The sequence below is a fragment of the Mixophyes fleayi genome, chromosome 1 (assembly GCF_038048845.1).
Source record: "Mixophyes fleayi isolate aMixFle1 chromosome 1, aMixFle1.hap1, whole genome shotgun sequence".
NCBI classification, from domain to species: domain Eukaryota; kingdom Metazoa; phylum Chordata; class Amphibia; order Anura; family Limnodynastidae; genus Mixophyes; species Mixophyes fleayi.
In genome coordinates, this window is record NC_134402.1 from 41,235,315 (window position 1) to 41,252,583 (window position 17,269).

General features: G+C 39.9%; 1 protein-coding gene across 1 annotated transcript; it reads left to right on the forward strand.

The window, feature by feature from the left end:
* The first annotated feature begins 9,047 nt into the window (after positions 1-9,047).
* Positions 9,048-11,262, forward strand: DRD5 (dopamine receptor D5). Its single transcript, XM_075194661.1, has one exon. The coding sequence runs from the start codon at positions 9,807-9,809 to the stop codon at positions 11,112-11,114; it is 1,308 nt and encodes a 435-aa protein (XP_075050762.1). The 5' UTR covers positions 9,048-9,806; the 3' UTR covers positions 11,115-11,262.
* The last annotated feature ends 6,007 nt before the right edge of the window (positions 11,263-17,269 follow it).

Consider the following 17,269-nt stretch of genomic DNA (forward strand, 5'->3'; position numbering starts at 1 on the left):
TATTTTTTTGCAAAATGCCTTTTACAACAATCCAGTAATTGTTTTACTAAACAATTGATCTGTAAGCGATCTGGAATGTACCCAAAGTGCTTATTTATTAACTTATCCAGCAAGTTAGTAGGTCAAATGTATTTTAGAAAAAAAACTAAATGAAAAAAAAAAATTGTGTTCTGCAAAATTAAATATCCTTTTTGCTTGTGGGCACTTGTGAGTGCTAAAGGAGGCACACATTTATTTTCTTTACTACCCCCTGACCTATAAGATCTGTTCTGTTACTTGACCTAATATTCCCATCTTGCCTCTTTTTAGTGTACTATATTAAAATAGCAATGTATGTCATAGGGCTTCTCCTTTCTATATAAAAAAAGCTAGGTTAATGGAATCCCACCACTGTGTGTGTGTGTGTGTTTGTGTGTGTGTGTGTGTGTGTATATATATGTGTATATGTGTATGTGTGTATATATATATATATATATATATATATATATATATATATATATTCTTTCAGTAAAGTGCTAGCCACACCCACACATTAGGTTGGCCACACCCACTTGTCAAATGCCACTCCCACTTAGATGGGGGGCGCCGGTGCCCTGTCTCGCCCAGGGCACTAAAATGTCTAGTTACGGCACTGCCCTAGGCAAAATATCAACCCCCCCCCTGCCCCGCCGCCCCCGCCCCCGCTCCCGCCGAAAACACTAAATAAATAAATAAATAATTAGATTTTATTTACCTCCTGAAACCTCGTCAGTAGATGCAGGGGGGCTCTTCAAACCTCTTTTCTTTTCTTCTTTTTTCTTCACTTCTCTTCTCTTTTCTTTCTTTCCTATGGCTGCTGCTCGCTTTCTTCACACAGGAGGCGGAGCGATGCATGCTGGGAGGGGAGGGGGAAAGAACTTTATTCACACTGTCTGTCAGTGACAGACAGTGTGATAATGCAGCACAGCACAGGCGCCGCCGGGTAAAGACCTGTCACCTGATCACTGACGTCAGTGATCAGGTTAACGATGCGCCGGGCAGCCCGGGCGCATCGAAATTAATTGCAAGTGGCGGCGGAAGTTGAAAAAACAGCGGCAGCACACCTCTCCCACTTCTCTCCGCTGGCTAGATTTGAAAATCTAGTCAGCGGCAGCGGCGCCCTGCAGGTCCCGGCGCCCTAGGCAACTGCCTAAGGTTGCCTAATGGGAGCGCCGGGCCTGGAACTAAGACTATTCACTATTCATTTAAGACGCTAATAAAGGGGTAAGTGAGGGCTGTGTGGATTTTTTTTTACATAGAAGTGTTTGAAAATCAATGTCTGTGTTTTTTTCATAGATAGATAAATTGTGGAATTACATGTTACAGCATATGTTTATGTTTGAACGCCATCCCTGCCCCGAAGAAGAGGTACAGAGGGCTTTGGGAGGGCGGAGCCTGTTCTAGGGGGCAGGACCTTCCCACCATCATGGCTTTGGTTGCAGGAGGCGAGTGATGGCAACATGATCTGTGTTTTACACTGCTAGAGAGAATGTGGACTCCAGTAAGAGATTTCCACATATCCAGCTGCAAAGAGTTCCTAGAGTCAGGGCAGACTAAGATGGAGATGTTTCGGTAGCTGCAAGTGGGAGGACGACAGCCAGCAGAGGAAACCAAATATGACACTTTAGTGTTGTTCCTATCCTCTAAGGATGACTTGCCACATTTGACTTTAAAACGTTGTATGTTAGCATTTGTTGAATTGTTGAAGCTAGAGTTTACAGGTAGTTAGTTAATCACATTTTTTAAAAAACATTTTTTTAATTTTTGAAAGCCACCCCTGCCCCCAAGAATAGACACAGAGGGCATGTGTCATTACGGCTGCTCCTGTGAAGATTAACACTTACCTCTCACTTGGGTCTTCTCTTCTCCTCCCTGTGTGGTGCTGCTCGTCCCTCTTCCAATCCCTGTGCGTATGCTCCGACCGGTAAACTCGGGCATGTGCACAGAGATCCCTGTCTGAGGCATGTCATGGAGGGATCATGTGATCCCTCCATGCGTGGAATGGGGGCAGGTAGATATGGACCAGTATGTGGGGACAGGGGCAGGTAATTTGCAGCTCCCAGCTCTTGCAGGGGCCAGGTAGCAGAAGGCTCTCAGCAGCTTCCCACTAACCCTGAGCTAGCCAGCATTATCCACACAGCAGCTGCCAGGTCTATAGAGCTAGCCAGCATTATCCACACAGCATTGGGGACCATAAACTACTTTAGTATTTGCCTGTAGAGTACAAGCCACTCTAGCAGCAAGCCAGCTATGTCACTTTTTGCACCAGTTGGTATTAACAGAGTCCAAGGGGTATATTTACTAAACTGCGGGTTTGAAAAAGTGGAGATGTTGCCTATAGCAACCAATCAGATTCTAGCTGTCATTTATATAGTACATTCTACAAAATGACAGCTAGAATCTGATTGGTTGCTATAGGGAACATCTCCACTTATTAAAACCCGCAGTTTAGTAAATATACCCCCAAAACTTTTCAGCTGATAGTCATGACAGATGAAGAGCACAGATCTTTCTGTCATTTGCAAAATTGCTAAAACTATCACATTGAATTTTCCTGTAGTGTGTACCCAGCCTAAGTCTCATTGGAAGTGCAAAATAACTATTCTCTGTCTATTTTACGAATACTATTACTGTAAAAATTGTAGCAGAGTCTGCATGGGTGCAATCAGAAATGGGCAGATTGAACTTAAAATAGCTCTATGGTCCAGGCTTCATAGCCCACAGTTTGCAGTCAGAAGAAATTGAATTTGCAGAATTCTTCCCACTGTCATCCAATGAAGTTAAAGTCTCCAGAGCAGATGGAACCCCAAGGGGAAATATAATATTATATTCTGCATACAAAATGTAAAATTCTCACCTATAGATAGATGAGAGTGAACCTTTAAACACGAGATTACTCTATGCCAAATATTTCCATGTAAAAGAAAGAAAGAAAAATCCTTGTGTATATTGTGCAATTATTATTATTATTATTATTATTATCATCATTTATTTGTTAGGCGCCACAAGATTTCCGCAGCGCCGTACACAGTAAAAACAGTAGACTATACAGGGTGAAACAGTACAGAACAATAAACAAAAATACCAATACTTCAGAACTCCAGGCAGGCTGCTGCAATAAGCACGGAGCAGAAGAATAGGTTAGGAGACAGGAGGGAAGAGGGCCCTGCTCATATGAGCTTACATCCTAAAGGAGGGTCGACAGAATCAGGCACAAGGGGAGCCAGAAGGGAGAGTGAGTGGTGGAGATGAGGGGTTAAGTAGATGGTTGATAGGCTTTGCAGAAGAGGTGAGTTTTCAGTGCACATTTGAAGCAGCACAGAGTAGGAGAGAGACGGATGGAACGAGGGAGGTCGTTCCAGTGAAGGGGGGCTGCACGGGAAAAGTCTTGGATTCTGGAGTGGGAAGAAGTGATAAGAGTGGAGGAGAGGCGGCGATCATTGGCTGAGCGCAGGGAGCGGGCAGGAGTGTGTATGGAGAGGAGGTTAGAGATGTGGGGGGCAGAAGAGTGGGAGAAAGCCTTGTAAGTGAACGCATACAAAAATGTTTATCTAAAATAAATGAACGCAAATAAAAAATATGGTTGGTTAAATAAAATAAATATTTTTTTTATAATTCTTTTTTTACATTAAATACATAAATCAAGATGTTCTCAATGTGTTGTTATTGTCTATCTTACATGCATGCATGTGTTCTGTGCTAGCTAGTGCCACACATGTGTGTACTTTCTAGGCAAAGACTATGCTGTGACGGTCATCACTATCAGTCTGCCCTGACACCTGTACTGTAGCTGCCGCTATTACATGGCCTATGTCAGTACGCCCCTTCCCACCCCCGTTCCGCCCTCCACATCGTAGGCAGTCATAAGTTTCATTTGCATTTGTTCAGTTCAGCTCCAAGCAAAAGATCAGGTCAATCTGTTCTCCTTTTTGCTTAGTCTTCTATGGTATTGTCAAAGTCTTTGAAAACATCTGGAAATCCAACACGCGTTTTGTGAGCTGCTTATGTCCTCATGAAAGTTGTATTCTATCATCATTATCACAATCAGCGCCGCTGTGACTGAAACACTCAAGTGTATCATGCACACCGGCCCATAAGGCTGATAAAGAGGTTTGTCTGTACAATTTGCATAGCATCCATGCAGCTCGGAATCCTATGTAAATTACGGGATGCAATATACACTTACGATTTAAGTGTAGTTTGCATCCAACTCTACATTAGGGCCTTTGAGATTAGTGTCAACATTTCTGTGAATCCAATAAATTGTTAATAGAAGTACCACTGGAGTGTCCAGATTCAAATCAATTTGTTAATGATCTCACTTAATCCTACATCAGCTTCACTTTTAATTCTAACCTGCTGTATTAAAATAAACTTTCTTTTCACTTTGGGCATAATATAAAAATAAATCAAGGAGGATTATCCTTAGTTGTTGAATAATTGTCAATACTGTTAATACAAAGTAGAATAGTGACTGTATACAATTAAAAATATAATTACTCGATTATAGTAACTACATTTGGTGATTGCTATATATGCAGTCGGATGAAGTATAATGAAATTAAAATTGATGCTGGAAAGTAAGAAACTCATCATATTCATCATCATCATCTTCTACTAATTCCGCAGCGCTGTACAGAGAAATCACTCATATCAGTGTTCATGTTTTCAATTGTAAGTGGAAATAATAAATACTCTAGTCAAATGGGATGCAGGTACTTACTATACCAATCTATTAAGTGGAACACTCTTAGTGAACCTAATTGAATTAGAAAAAAAACCCTAAAGATTAAAAATTACAGATTTATAATTACATAGAAGGATCAATTCAAATTAAATTTAAAATATATATATATATATATATTTTTAGAGATTACGAATTTCAAAGATATTTATTTTGTCATATAGTAACTACCCACTGCAGCATCACATTGTATGCGGGCACGGGCCCCCCCAGATCACTGGGGTACCCTTTTTAATTATTGCTTGCTGATCCATAACATTGAAGTATACAGAAAGGGGGGCTCACATCTCACCCCCAATGTTAGAAATAAATGGTACACACACATTTTAGAGAGGGGAGAAAAGGTGACCGTTCTTTGGAAGAGGGAAGTCTTCTCTTCTCAAACTAGGGTGCCCCTATTAATCATACATGCCAACTTACAAAACTTCTCCCCCGGGGGAGAAGACATGTGACAGGGGGCGTGGTTATGTTGTTGCATCACACTAGCCCCGTCCCTACTATAAAATGCCGAAATTCACGGCATCGAACAGCAGGGGGGGGGGGGGGGCATAATGACACGATTAAGCCCTGCCCCCGCCATTCAATGACATGAAATTCAGGGAATCCGGGAGGTTTGCCAACTCTTCCGGGAGTCCATGAGGACTCCTCGAAATTCAGGAGCCTCCAGGGAATTCCGGTAGAGTAGGCAGGTATGCTATTAATGTCTTTTTAATGTGATCAATTAAGATTATCAATTAAAACACCCACATATTTATGGGGAACAATTCTTGTCAGGATACCATCAACTATTCATAAAGGGACGACAATCTCTTTTTTCCCTCTGTTTGCCAATCTTAAGTAAGTACATGAAAAATGTAAACAATTTTCCTCTAGTGCGCCACCTCCTGGAAGGTGTGCATTCTAAGCTTGGGCTAGGAAGGTAATGGAACCCTCATTTCAGGCATTATGTTGTCTATTTGCTAAATAATATCCCTACCACACCAATGTTTGTTTGTTGGAGAGTGCCGTGAGTACAAGTACAAACACATTGCATAGCAAGCTCTAGTAACAAATGCATAAATATAGATATTTCAGATGCTCATCAGCAATGACTTTTATAGTTGGATGACATAGGGGCATATTTAATAAAGCACGATAGTGCTTTTAACGGGTAATTAGGGTCCCACAGTGTCCTCCGCAAATTTATTAAGGGGGCATCGCAGCAGATATCATGGATATCTGCTGCTTTGCATTCCTCTTCGTTTTTGGGAGCAGTCACCATTCAACAGAATGGTGACTGCTCCTGGCCGCAATCTAACAAGTCCCGAAAAAACATTTTTTTCGGGAACTTGTCATGTTAATGTACGCCAGCTGAGGCTGGCGTACATCATCCGAACTGAGGAAATCTAATGCTGTCAGCTCTGCTCCGGAGAGCAGAGCTGGACAGCGCATGTGTGGAGGGATCACATGATCCCTCCCTGTCACTCAGCGCTCTCTCTCTGCAACTATCGTTGCAGAGACAGAGAGGGGATCTGTGTGCGCATGTCCAGTTCTTGGAACTGGACATGCGCAATTGAAGAGTAAGGAGAAGACCCGGAGACAGCGCTTCCGAAGAGGGGGGTAAGTATGTTTTTTTTTATCACTGAAACAGCAGTTTTTCGGAACTGCTGTTTCTCTGCACGGCTGTACATAAATGTGAGAAGTAGTTCAATCCTTATCATTGCGATAAGGATTGAAAACTACTTTTCACTTTATGTGAATAATGATAAATGTGCCCCATAAAGGTTATATAACACAGAAGTAAATGTATTGAATCTTTATAACAGTAGTGTGTTTATAATAGTAGATTTTTTTGTATTATCAGTATAATAAGAGTTATACGGGTCATGAGATGTTCAGGCTGTACTACCACTTAGGAAACATATTTCCTAATGTAGTCTTTCCCCCTAACTGTGGCCCTGGGTACCAGCAAATTATTCTCAATCTCTAATTTACCTTTCACCTAAATGACAAATGTCAGTGAAATCACACCACACATTAAAATCTTATAGCACATTAACAAGATACAAATAATTTTGGCTAAGTAATGAGTTGGCCATCCATTGAAACAGACAAGGTTGAGAAATGTTAATCCTATGGAGATCCTTCGCAAAGTTTGCTGATGCGCACCGGCCAATAAACGTCAAGGTGAACCAGTCTCATGAGACACCTCTGCAAACTAGAAGCTTGAGTCAAAGTGCGAAGATGCACGCTGTGTAAAATTAATGTCAAAATCTCCTACCCCTGGGGACAGGGATACTGTCTTTATTTCAAGTGGCAAAAGTATATATATTGAGCATTTTATGACGCTGCTCAGAGTTCTCCTTGCAATGGCTTCTCCGCTGAAGTGCAACGTGGTAGCACAATACAGTTCCCAATTAAAAGTACAGGACAAGACCTTATCACTGCCAGGCTATAGCTTGTGCTGCGGAGTACAGCAAGGAACGCTCTAAGAAATGTGCCTTTCCACCCTTTATCTCATTACAATAATTTCACCAACAAAGGAAACACTGTTTGAGCACGGCATTGTAAACTGAGACATACCAGTGCACCTGTACCACACTTCTATAGGGATTACTTCACTAAAATCTTGCTCCTCTGCCTACACGCCTGTCTTGATCCATAAACCCATGAACTCCAATAGAAATCTAGGTGCACTTTATACATAATTAGGTGCATGGCAGCTGGAAAGCTACACTTAGTAAATGGCACCCTCTAGTGGCAGAGGTAGTGGAGACCTTTGACTGCTTTTATATATATATAAATAGGGGCCTATTTATTATCTACTAATTTTTGCCACGTTCATTTTTATTCCTTATCGCAATGATGAGGAATAAAAATATTATTAAAAGTGTTCTGCCGGGACATCTGTCACGATAAACTTTGTCCTAACTCTTTCTATGGTCGCTATTCCAAAGTGGCCACTTTGCGATACTGCCCAGAGGAGAGATGCAGTAAGGGATCCAAAGATCCCTCTACCGCAATGCTCTCCCCACAGGATTCAATGGCTAATGCCATCTTTAAGATGGCATATCAGCAATTTTCGGGGGATTTTAATGAAAAATTTGATCTATATATAGTCCCCGCAATACCTTATAAATACCTAATATAGTACCTTTGTACCATTTCTACAATGACACTGGAAGATGATAATAGTACAAAGATTTCTAATATAAAATGAGCATAATAAATAAAAACTACATTCAGCATCAACATCATCAACATTTATAAATAATTCCGTAGCGCTTTACAATTGGGAGCAAACATTAATAAAACAATACTGAATAATACAGACAGACTGAGAGGTAAGAGAACCCTGCTCACAAGCTTACAATCTTTTTAAAGCATGATATAATTTATTATTAATTGAATCTATTACACTATTGTATAGGGGATTGAGCACAGGGATCCCATGAGATAGTGGATATATTCATTAAACTATTGCTGTTGTCTTATGTGAGAAGGGGAAGTATCTGCCTGCATCACCTATCTGACAAATGCCTGCTAATGAGAGCTAAACAATGAGAGCCCAGAGCAATAAGACATAAACACGTGTTTCACGCACTCAGACCTCTGGGGACTTGAAATAATGAGGTTATGAATATGCATTTCAATAACATAAAAAAAACAATATTTGATGTAATGGTTTTAAAAGGCTTTTTCCCCTTTCAGTGAACACTCACATACAGTAGAAAAACAGTCTGCTATAAATTGGTGCATTCTGTATACAGTGCAGCAATGCGTGATAATATGTTTTTGTTGGAAGAGATGGGTAATACCATAGCTCTTACAATAAATACAAACTATACATGGCTAATAACTGGAAATAACTGGACATGTGCCAGACTATAGATTAAAGGCTCTCAGGGTATATTGTGACAAGTAGCCCTACCACAGTTTGAAAGTCAGGGGTTGCTGCTTGAAATATTGATATTATGTATAACCTTGCACATAGTATCCCCGTACGAATACATTGTTGTAAAATATAGCTGAATACAATACTATACAATCAGCTTTGCTCTTATGCATCCAGAAGTCGTTTTCATTGTTCTGTCTGTGAGGGTGCAACGTTTTACTGGGAATATTGAAGTGGAAAATGCCAGTGATCTTGATAGGTTCAGAAGGTTTCAGGTCAAAGCAAAAAATAAATAAAATTTAGCACATACACAGCAGCACAATCTGTACACAAAGTGGGTGTTGAGTTGTAAACTGCTTAAGAGTAAAATGTGTCTGCTGAGTCTGCTCCAGAACTGGTTAACTCTTTGTGCGTGGAGTGGATGCAGGTGGCATTAATGCCACGAATATAGAAAACCTGTATAAAAGATGAGTGATGGAGACACTTTCATGTGAGACAGAAATAGCCAGGCGCTGTGCATGGAGGGGGTGGAGAGCAGCGCTCGCCTAAGGACAGCAATATGTGTCCTTCATGTCTCACTTGGGGCTGACTGCAACTGGAGTGACGTGCGAGCTGTGTCCTAAGGAATTCGCTTCCACACACCAGAGCCACAAGGCAGGTATTTCTTATTCTGCAGCTGTCTGGTATATGGAGAGGTTAATGATTAGACGGCGCAGATTATAGTGCTGTATGCGTGGGATTCACACAATAAAATGCGCTTCAGCTGCAACGTGGGCGCAGACTGGGCTCTTAATTGTAGGCTGTATTTAGCCCAGCAAGTTTATTAGAAGGATGTTTGAAGCCAACTGAAGAGAGTCCATCCAAGGGTGTGGATCCCTACCTATAGCAATGATGTATAACGGATCTAGGAGCTGGTCGGTCTCCAGCTGTGCTCTTAGCTGTGTGGCTTTCTGCAGCTGCGATCCCACAGCCCTACTGTCAGCGCTGGCTATGGACTGCAAACTCTGCCAGACAGCCAGAGAGGATAATGCAGGGGGCTAGATGGAGTCTGCTTCTCATGGAGGCTACATGTCCTGTTAGAGCGCCCAATTCCACCAGGGCAGCAAGATGGGTTTTGTGGCATCACTCTTTCGGCTTGGACAGCAGTGAAATTGCGTAAAGTATCCCGAGATGTTAATGAACAGGAGCCTTTTCCAAGAAGTGCATCAAAGGAGGGAATTGGTTGCAGGACAGATAGTCACCGGGAGTTTCCTGTCCCTTCTCATCTTCTGGACCCTTTTCGGCAACATCTTGGTATGTACAGCAGTCATTAGATTCAGACATTTACGCAGCAGAGTAACCAACACTTTTATTGTGTCATTAGCCGTTTCTGATCTCCTAGTCGCCCTTTTGGTGATGCCTTGGAAAGCTGTAGCAGAAGTTGCAGGTCACTGGCCATTTGGAGACTTCTGCAACATCTGGGTGGCCTTTGACATTATGTGCTCCACGGCATCAATCCTGAACCTGTGCGTCATTAGCGTGGACAGGTATTGGGCGATCTCCAGCCCTTTCAGATACGAGAGGAAGATGACACAAAAGGTGGCTTTGTTGATGATCAGTGCTGCTTGGACTCTGTCCATCTTAATTTCATTCATACCGGTTCAGTTAAACTGGCATAGGAATAGAAAAGATAGCCAAGCACTGAACAATCAGACTGCAGAAAACTGTGATTCCAGCTTGAATAGGACATATGCTATTTCCTCTTCCTTGATCAGCTTTTACATTCCTGTAGCCATCATGATTGTCACCTATACCAGAATCTATAGGATTGCTCAGATTCAGATCAGAAGGATATCAACCCTAGAAAGGGCAGCTGAACATGCCCAAAGCTGCAGAAGTAATCGTGTTGACTGCAGACACCACCATAATAGTCTGAGAACTTCCATAAATAAGGAGACAAAAGTTTTAAAAACACTTTCTGTGATTATGGGGGTGTTTGTTTGCTGCTGGTTACCCTTTTTTATTTTGAACTGCATGGTTCCATTCTGTGACAGGTCTTCTGGACACCCCAAGGCTGGACTTCCATGTGTCAGTGAGACTACCTTCGACATCTTTGTCTGGTTTGGATGGGCAAACTCCTCTTTGAACCCTATCATTTATGCTTTCAATGCTGACTTCCGAAAGGTCTTCTCCACTCTCCTGGGATGTGGACACTTGTGCTCCACCACAGCTGTGGAAACAGTCAACATCAGTAACGAGCTCATTTCCTACAACCAAGACACTATATTCCACAAGGATATCGTGACAGCTTATGTCAATATGATACCCAACGTGGTGGATTGCATAGATGACAATGAAGAGACTTTTGACCGCATGTCTCAGATCTCACAAACATCTGCAAATAATGAGATGGCGACAGGCTCCATGTGTGACCTGGACTGTGACACCGAGATCTCGCTTCATAAAATTACACCTTCCATGCCTAACGGGTTCCATTAAATCAGTGCTTATCCTTCTGAGGAAGTCATGTCAGGTTATATATTATCATTTGGTGCCATTTACAATTTTAAAACATCGCTCATTCTCATAAATATAAATGAGTAAGTTATGACTCTGCAGTATACATATATTAAACTTCTGGCTCATCTTTGTGTGTTTAAATATGGGGACAGGACAATTGTTTTATTATTGGTTATGAAAATTAGAACATCTTCCACAGTTCCTTACCGACATCTAAATTGTGTGTGTGTGTGTGTGTGTGTATATATATATATATATATATATATATATATATATATATCCCAGTACCCAGCATGCCTAACAAAAATGTGACATTCATGCTGGCATTTGTAGTTCCACAACATCCAGAGACCCACAGGTGACCATTCTTTAATGTAGGCATAATGTAGATTTTTTTTACCATCTATATTCCCTACCACACACACACTTGGGTATATATTTTCAGCAACCAACTAGCCTACTGTTAGGTTTTTGGACTCTGAGAGGAAACTGGAAATGTGAGGAGAAGAAATTACTATACCAATGATAAATCTTTAATGACATCCTTTATATATGTAACTTGGGGGTAAATGTATTAAGCTGCGAGTGTCCGGTGGTTTTGAAAAGTGAAGATATTGCCTATAGCAACCAATCAAATGCAAGCTATTATTTTGTAGAATGTATTAAATAAATAATAGCTAGAATGTGATTGGTTGCTATAGGCAATATCTACACTTTTCAAACCCGCTGGAAACTCACCACATGATAAATATACCCCTTGGTCTCTTAATTGCCCCCTCCGTAATTGCCAATGTTCAACAATGAAATTACATATTTCTTGTTTCGTTATAATCCACTTTACATTTGACACACACAAGTGTTGGAAGATCAGATGCTATGCAAATATCTAACCAAGACTTTTGTATTTAGGTTCCAATCTGCCATTAAAAGGGTTAAGCAGGCTCAATATAAGGCATACACTGCTATAATCACTTATTGCTGTCTGTGCCACTGAGTAATCCTTCCCTAAAGCTGCTCAGTGATTTTGAAACACATAATACCAAAAAAGCAACACATGATACACAGCCCTGGATGCTGCGTGTAAGGAGGAGTCTAACAGACCAACATCAGACCTATCCGCATATCCATAGATACCCAACATGGAATTCTGTAGAACCCTACATCACGAAGGTTCTGTTTTACTGCTTTAACCCATCAAGTGCTCTTACATATACAGATATGGCTATAGATAGGTATGTATTTGTTTGAATAAAAAGTACATACATTTATTTTCTTTCTTTTTGGACAAGTACAGTTTATTACTTACATCATGACATGATACTTATAATGTATATGTTATGAAAAATGAAATAGAATTGAACATTACAATATGTTTGTATTACGTTTACAAATAAATGTACAGTTTACAATTTGTTTAAATTCCACCTGTGTCCCTCATACACTGGAGGCAGCCATTTTCCAGTATTAATTAAAAAAATTGATTTACTAGGAACTAGTGACATCATGATGTAAGAGGTGATGTCACTGATTCCTAGTACTTTGATAGGTCGCATTCTTATGAATATTGGGCGAGCTTTAAAACTGTCTGACTCCACTGTGTAAGTGACACGTACTCTTATAGTTGATTTGTTATGATGCTTGGGGGTATATTTACTAAACTGCGGGTTTGGAAAAGTGGAGATGTTGCCTATAGCAACCAATCAGATTCTAGCTGTCATTTTGTAGAATGCACTAAATAAATGAAAGTTAGAATCTGATTGGTTGCTATAGGCAACATCTCCATTTTTCCAAACCCGCAGTTTAGTAAATCTAGCCCTTTGTATTTTTGGTTAGTCTGTTGTCCATATTAAAAACAACTGCAGCAAGACAGCATGAGAATCAGTATAATGTAATACACATAGGTGTATATTTTTTATATGTGACACAGATTATCAGTTCATGTAAACACACCAAATTACATCACGCTTTTGGACCATTTGTAATATTTCATATCTGTTCAGGTTCATATGGTTGGAGCTATATACCCTACTCATCGTTCTACCATTTAAGGACTGTGTTAAAATTGAGGCAGCCCTAGCAATTTTGAGATGGATGAGACAGATTTTTGGATCATCACAGCTTAGTAAATAGACCCCTGAATACTAGAACATGTGTTTTCTCCCTGCTCTGAACATTTATGTGAAAGAGGTGCTATCAGTTAAAGGGCAAGGTGTTGTTAAAGGACAAGGGGGTATATTTGCTAAACTGCGGGTTTGAAAAAGTGGAGATGTTGCCTATAGCAACCAATCAAATTCTAGCTGTGATTTTGTAGAATGCACTAAATCTGATTGGTTGCTATAGGAAACATCTCCAGTTTTTCAAACCCGCAGTTTAGTAAATATACCCCAATGAGTTGCTAAAGGATATTTGTTGCTAAAAGACAAAATGGGCAACTCCTTCAAATATTTACTCTGGGTAAACTAGAGAAAGCCCTGGGGCAATTAGTCCTTTTTTATGAATAATTTTATGCAGGAAAATCAGGGACGCAGAGAAGGGGTGGTTACAATTTACCTGGGCCTGGACCTGCCTAGGGGGCCCGGGGGCCCTCTGGAGCTCCAAAGTTACATTTTTTTTCAAATAAAAAACAAAAAAAAACAAACTTCGTACGTGGGTGTCGCGAGCGCACTGCGAATGCAGGGGGGAGGGGGGCAGCTACCTTCCATAATCTAATAATAATCGTCCCCCCTACCCTATGTGTGCACTGTCAGTGAGGGCCCCGGGGTCACATGGGATGTGCACCACATGCCTCCCCATGTGCGAATTGCTGAGGATTGAACAAGGTAAGGGAAGCGGGGGAGGTTAATATAGAGTGTGTGTTTTATGTTACCATAGTGTATGTGTGTTAGAGTGTGTGTTTTATGTTACCATAGTGTATGTGTGTATGTGTGTGTGTGTGTGTGTGTGTAGTAAATTAATATAGTGTTTGTTATGTTAATATTATGTGTGTTTGGGCAGTATGTTAATGTAGTGTGTGTTATGTTTATATAGTGTGTGAGTGCAGCAAGTTAATATAGTGTTTGTTATGTTTATATAGTGTGTGTGTGGGCAGCATGTTACTATATTGTGTGTTATGTTTATATAGTGTGTGTGTGGGCAGCATGTTAATATAGTGTATGGGGGGAATTCAATTGGCCACATTACTGCCAAAAGTAACGCGGCCTGCGCACTATTTCCGATATTACGGTAATAATGTGCACTATTACTGTTAATATGGTAATCTTTAATGCTGGTTTTTGTTTGCAGCTCAGAGAGCCGCGAGCAGAAATCAGGGTTAAAATTACCGTAATAACGGTAATAGAGTTAACGCCGCATTGAGCGCGGCCTAATTGAATTCTCCCCTATGTGTGTTATGTTAATATAGTATGTGTGATGGGGGGCAGTATGTTAATATAATATGTGAGGGAAGGGTGGGTTGTAATGTGGGAGGTAGGCTATTTAATGGTGGAGTGAAGGTGGGGGCTAATTATTTAATGGGTGCTATTTTATTTGTGGGGTGATGATGGGGCAATTCAAGTTATTGCTGGGGATATTTATTTTAATAGTGGGGCCTATTAATTTTCGGTGAGGTTACGGGACCTTTAATTTAATGCTAGAATGGTTTGGGGCTATTAATTGAATATGGGTCTGATTTTGGGGAGGGGGGCTATTTATTACATTTGAATATGAATTATTTAATGCCAGGGATGGTTTTGGGAAATGGTAATATTTGTTAAAGGAAAATGCTAGTTAATTTATTGCTGGGGCTGTTTGGAGGGATGGAAATAGGTTTATATATTAAATGGGAATACTATTAATTTAATGTTGGCGCTGCTTGGAGGAAAATAGGTCTATTTATTACATGTGTTTGCTATTATTTTAATGTCAGGGCTGGTTGGGGGCAATAGGTCTATTTAGCAAATGTTAATATTATTATATTAATGTTGTGGATGAAGGGAGGCGTAATTATAACATGTGGGTGTTACTGATTTATCACCAGGGCTGATTGGAGTTTTCTAAATCTCATGCACCCATTTTTTTTTTTAAAATAGGGCCTCCAACATTCCAGGATCAAGACAAGTAGCAACTGAGCTAAAGACACCAGCAGCCACAAGTGGTGACAGTGACAAGAACAGGTAGGAGAGAGAGCAGGACAGTCTACCAACTATCCTGAGTCTGGTGGGACAGTCTCAAATTTGGGTGACTGTCTCGCTTAGTCAGGATTTGGTCTGACTACAAGGACAGTTGGGAGGTATGTCCTGCTTCATTGTGTACTGCTCGTGAAGGCAGAACTGTGTGCACTTAACAATAATGCATACAGTATTACCTCTGTATTGTATAAAAGTTGTCTAAAATGATAACCATGATACATCATTCGGGCCCCCTGTCTAAAGTCCCCAGGCCCAGGGGCTGGCTGGCAGACTGTAGCCCGGGGGGCAAACACACAGCACTGGTCCATCCTTAAAGGGTGGATTTTGGTACAATATAGATTTATCAATATAAAAAGAGGGTATTTTAGTGTTGCTTAACCCAGCGATACCATATTATTATAAATGATAAATCTTAAATAATGAAAACAAATAATGAAACAAAAAAACAAACCTCTCTTTATATTGCATTTTATTTTATATGTTTTTTCTTCCTACCGCACTTTTTTTTTTTTAACATACCTGGCTGATTATAATAGAGTATAAATCATATTTTAGTAATAGATTACATAATAATGTTCAATTACAGTACTGAACATGGGCTGATTTATCAAAACCCAAAAAGCCCTTTTGCTTTAAAAACCTGGGGGTTAATGTATCAAACTGAGAGTTTTCCGGAGGGTTTGAAAAACCAATCAGATTTTAGCTCTCATTTATTTAGTGCATTCTACAAAATGACACATAGAATCTGATTGGTTGCTATAGGCAACATCTCCACTGTTCAAACCCGCCGGCAAACTCTCAGCTTGATACAGTTACCTCCTGATGTTTTTGCTGGCAAATAAATAAATATATATATATATATATATATATATATATAAATATATATATATATATATATATATATATATATATATATATATACACTGATAGGGTTGTTATTTGTTTTAGGGTTAACCTAAAACAAATAATATGAGGGGTGCTACTGGGAGGAGGAGCAGAGCAGTAGGTGTCAATCTGATACCCTGGTCCAGAGCTGGATTAAGGCTCTGGGGGTCCCGGGGCAAATGGTAAAAATAGAGCTGTTCAGTATTTGTGTACAACATGCAAAATCCGGCAAGAAATGCAACTCCACCCTTTGCATCGCAACATCATTTTGTCCAGGTACAAATTTAATAACGTCAGCAAACCGCTCATAATTCCAAAATATTTTCACCAAGAGAAATGCTTTGATCTTGATGATACTGTAAGCAAGTGTAAATCTTACATACTGTAACAAGGAATCATTAACGTGAATAAGTCAGTAATTCTACAAACAGCAAAAAAAGGTAACAAAATACCACACAAAAATCAACCTATGAATGTGTTGTTTTGTTTAATATAAAACTTGCTCAACACAGGCATTTTATAATATGGTGCTATGTGTTGTAACCCACAGCAACAAATCAGTAGCAATTACCTGATTGGTTGCTATGGTAAACATATTAATTCAGGCACAGTATTACATGTTATTAAATAACTTCCACTGAGCTTAATTCTCTACACATTTGTTGTTTTCTGACATGGGTGGAATATATTATATATTTATATTATAGTACCTGTATGAGAAATGCTTGTTGAGAAATATAGAGATTACTAACCTCTATCATCTTACTTGGCCATAATGTTTAGAGACAGTCTCAGGTTTTTTAGATTTGTCCTTGAAAACGTCATTGACAAAAGCAAAATAAAGCCCCTTTTTCTGCATCTTGAATGCAATTTTTATAATCTGTTCCCATTTGATGGACTTTAAAGGTTGATATTTATTGAAGATGAGTATTTAAAATGCATGCGGCTTGCTGTCTTACATGACCCCAACTCCTCCTTCATTGAATAACAATATCAAAAATAACACCGCATGGTCAAAGACATTTCTTACTAATATTACATATCATTTGCAGTAATTACCCAAATACAGTTATAACAGTTAAA

Bases quoted from the DNA above. Each gene is read 5' to 3' on its own strand.
- DRD5 (XM_075194661.1), top strand. From the start codon at position 9,807: ATGTTAATGAACAGGAGCCTTTTCCAAGAAGTGCATCAAAGGAGGGAA.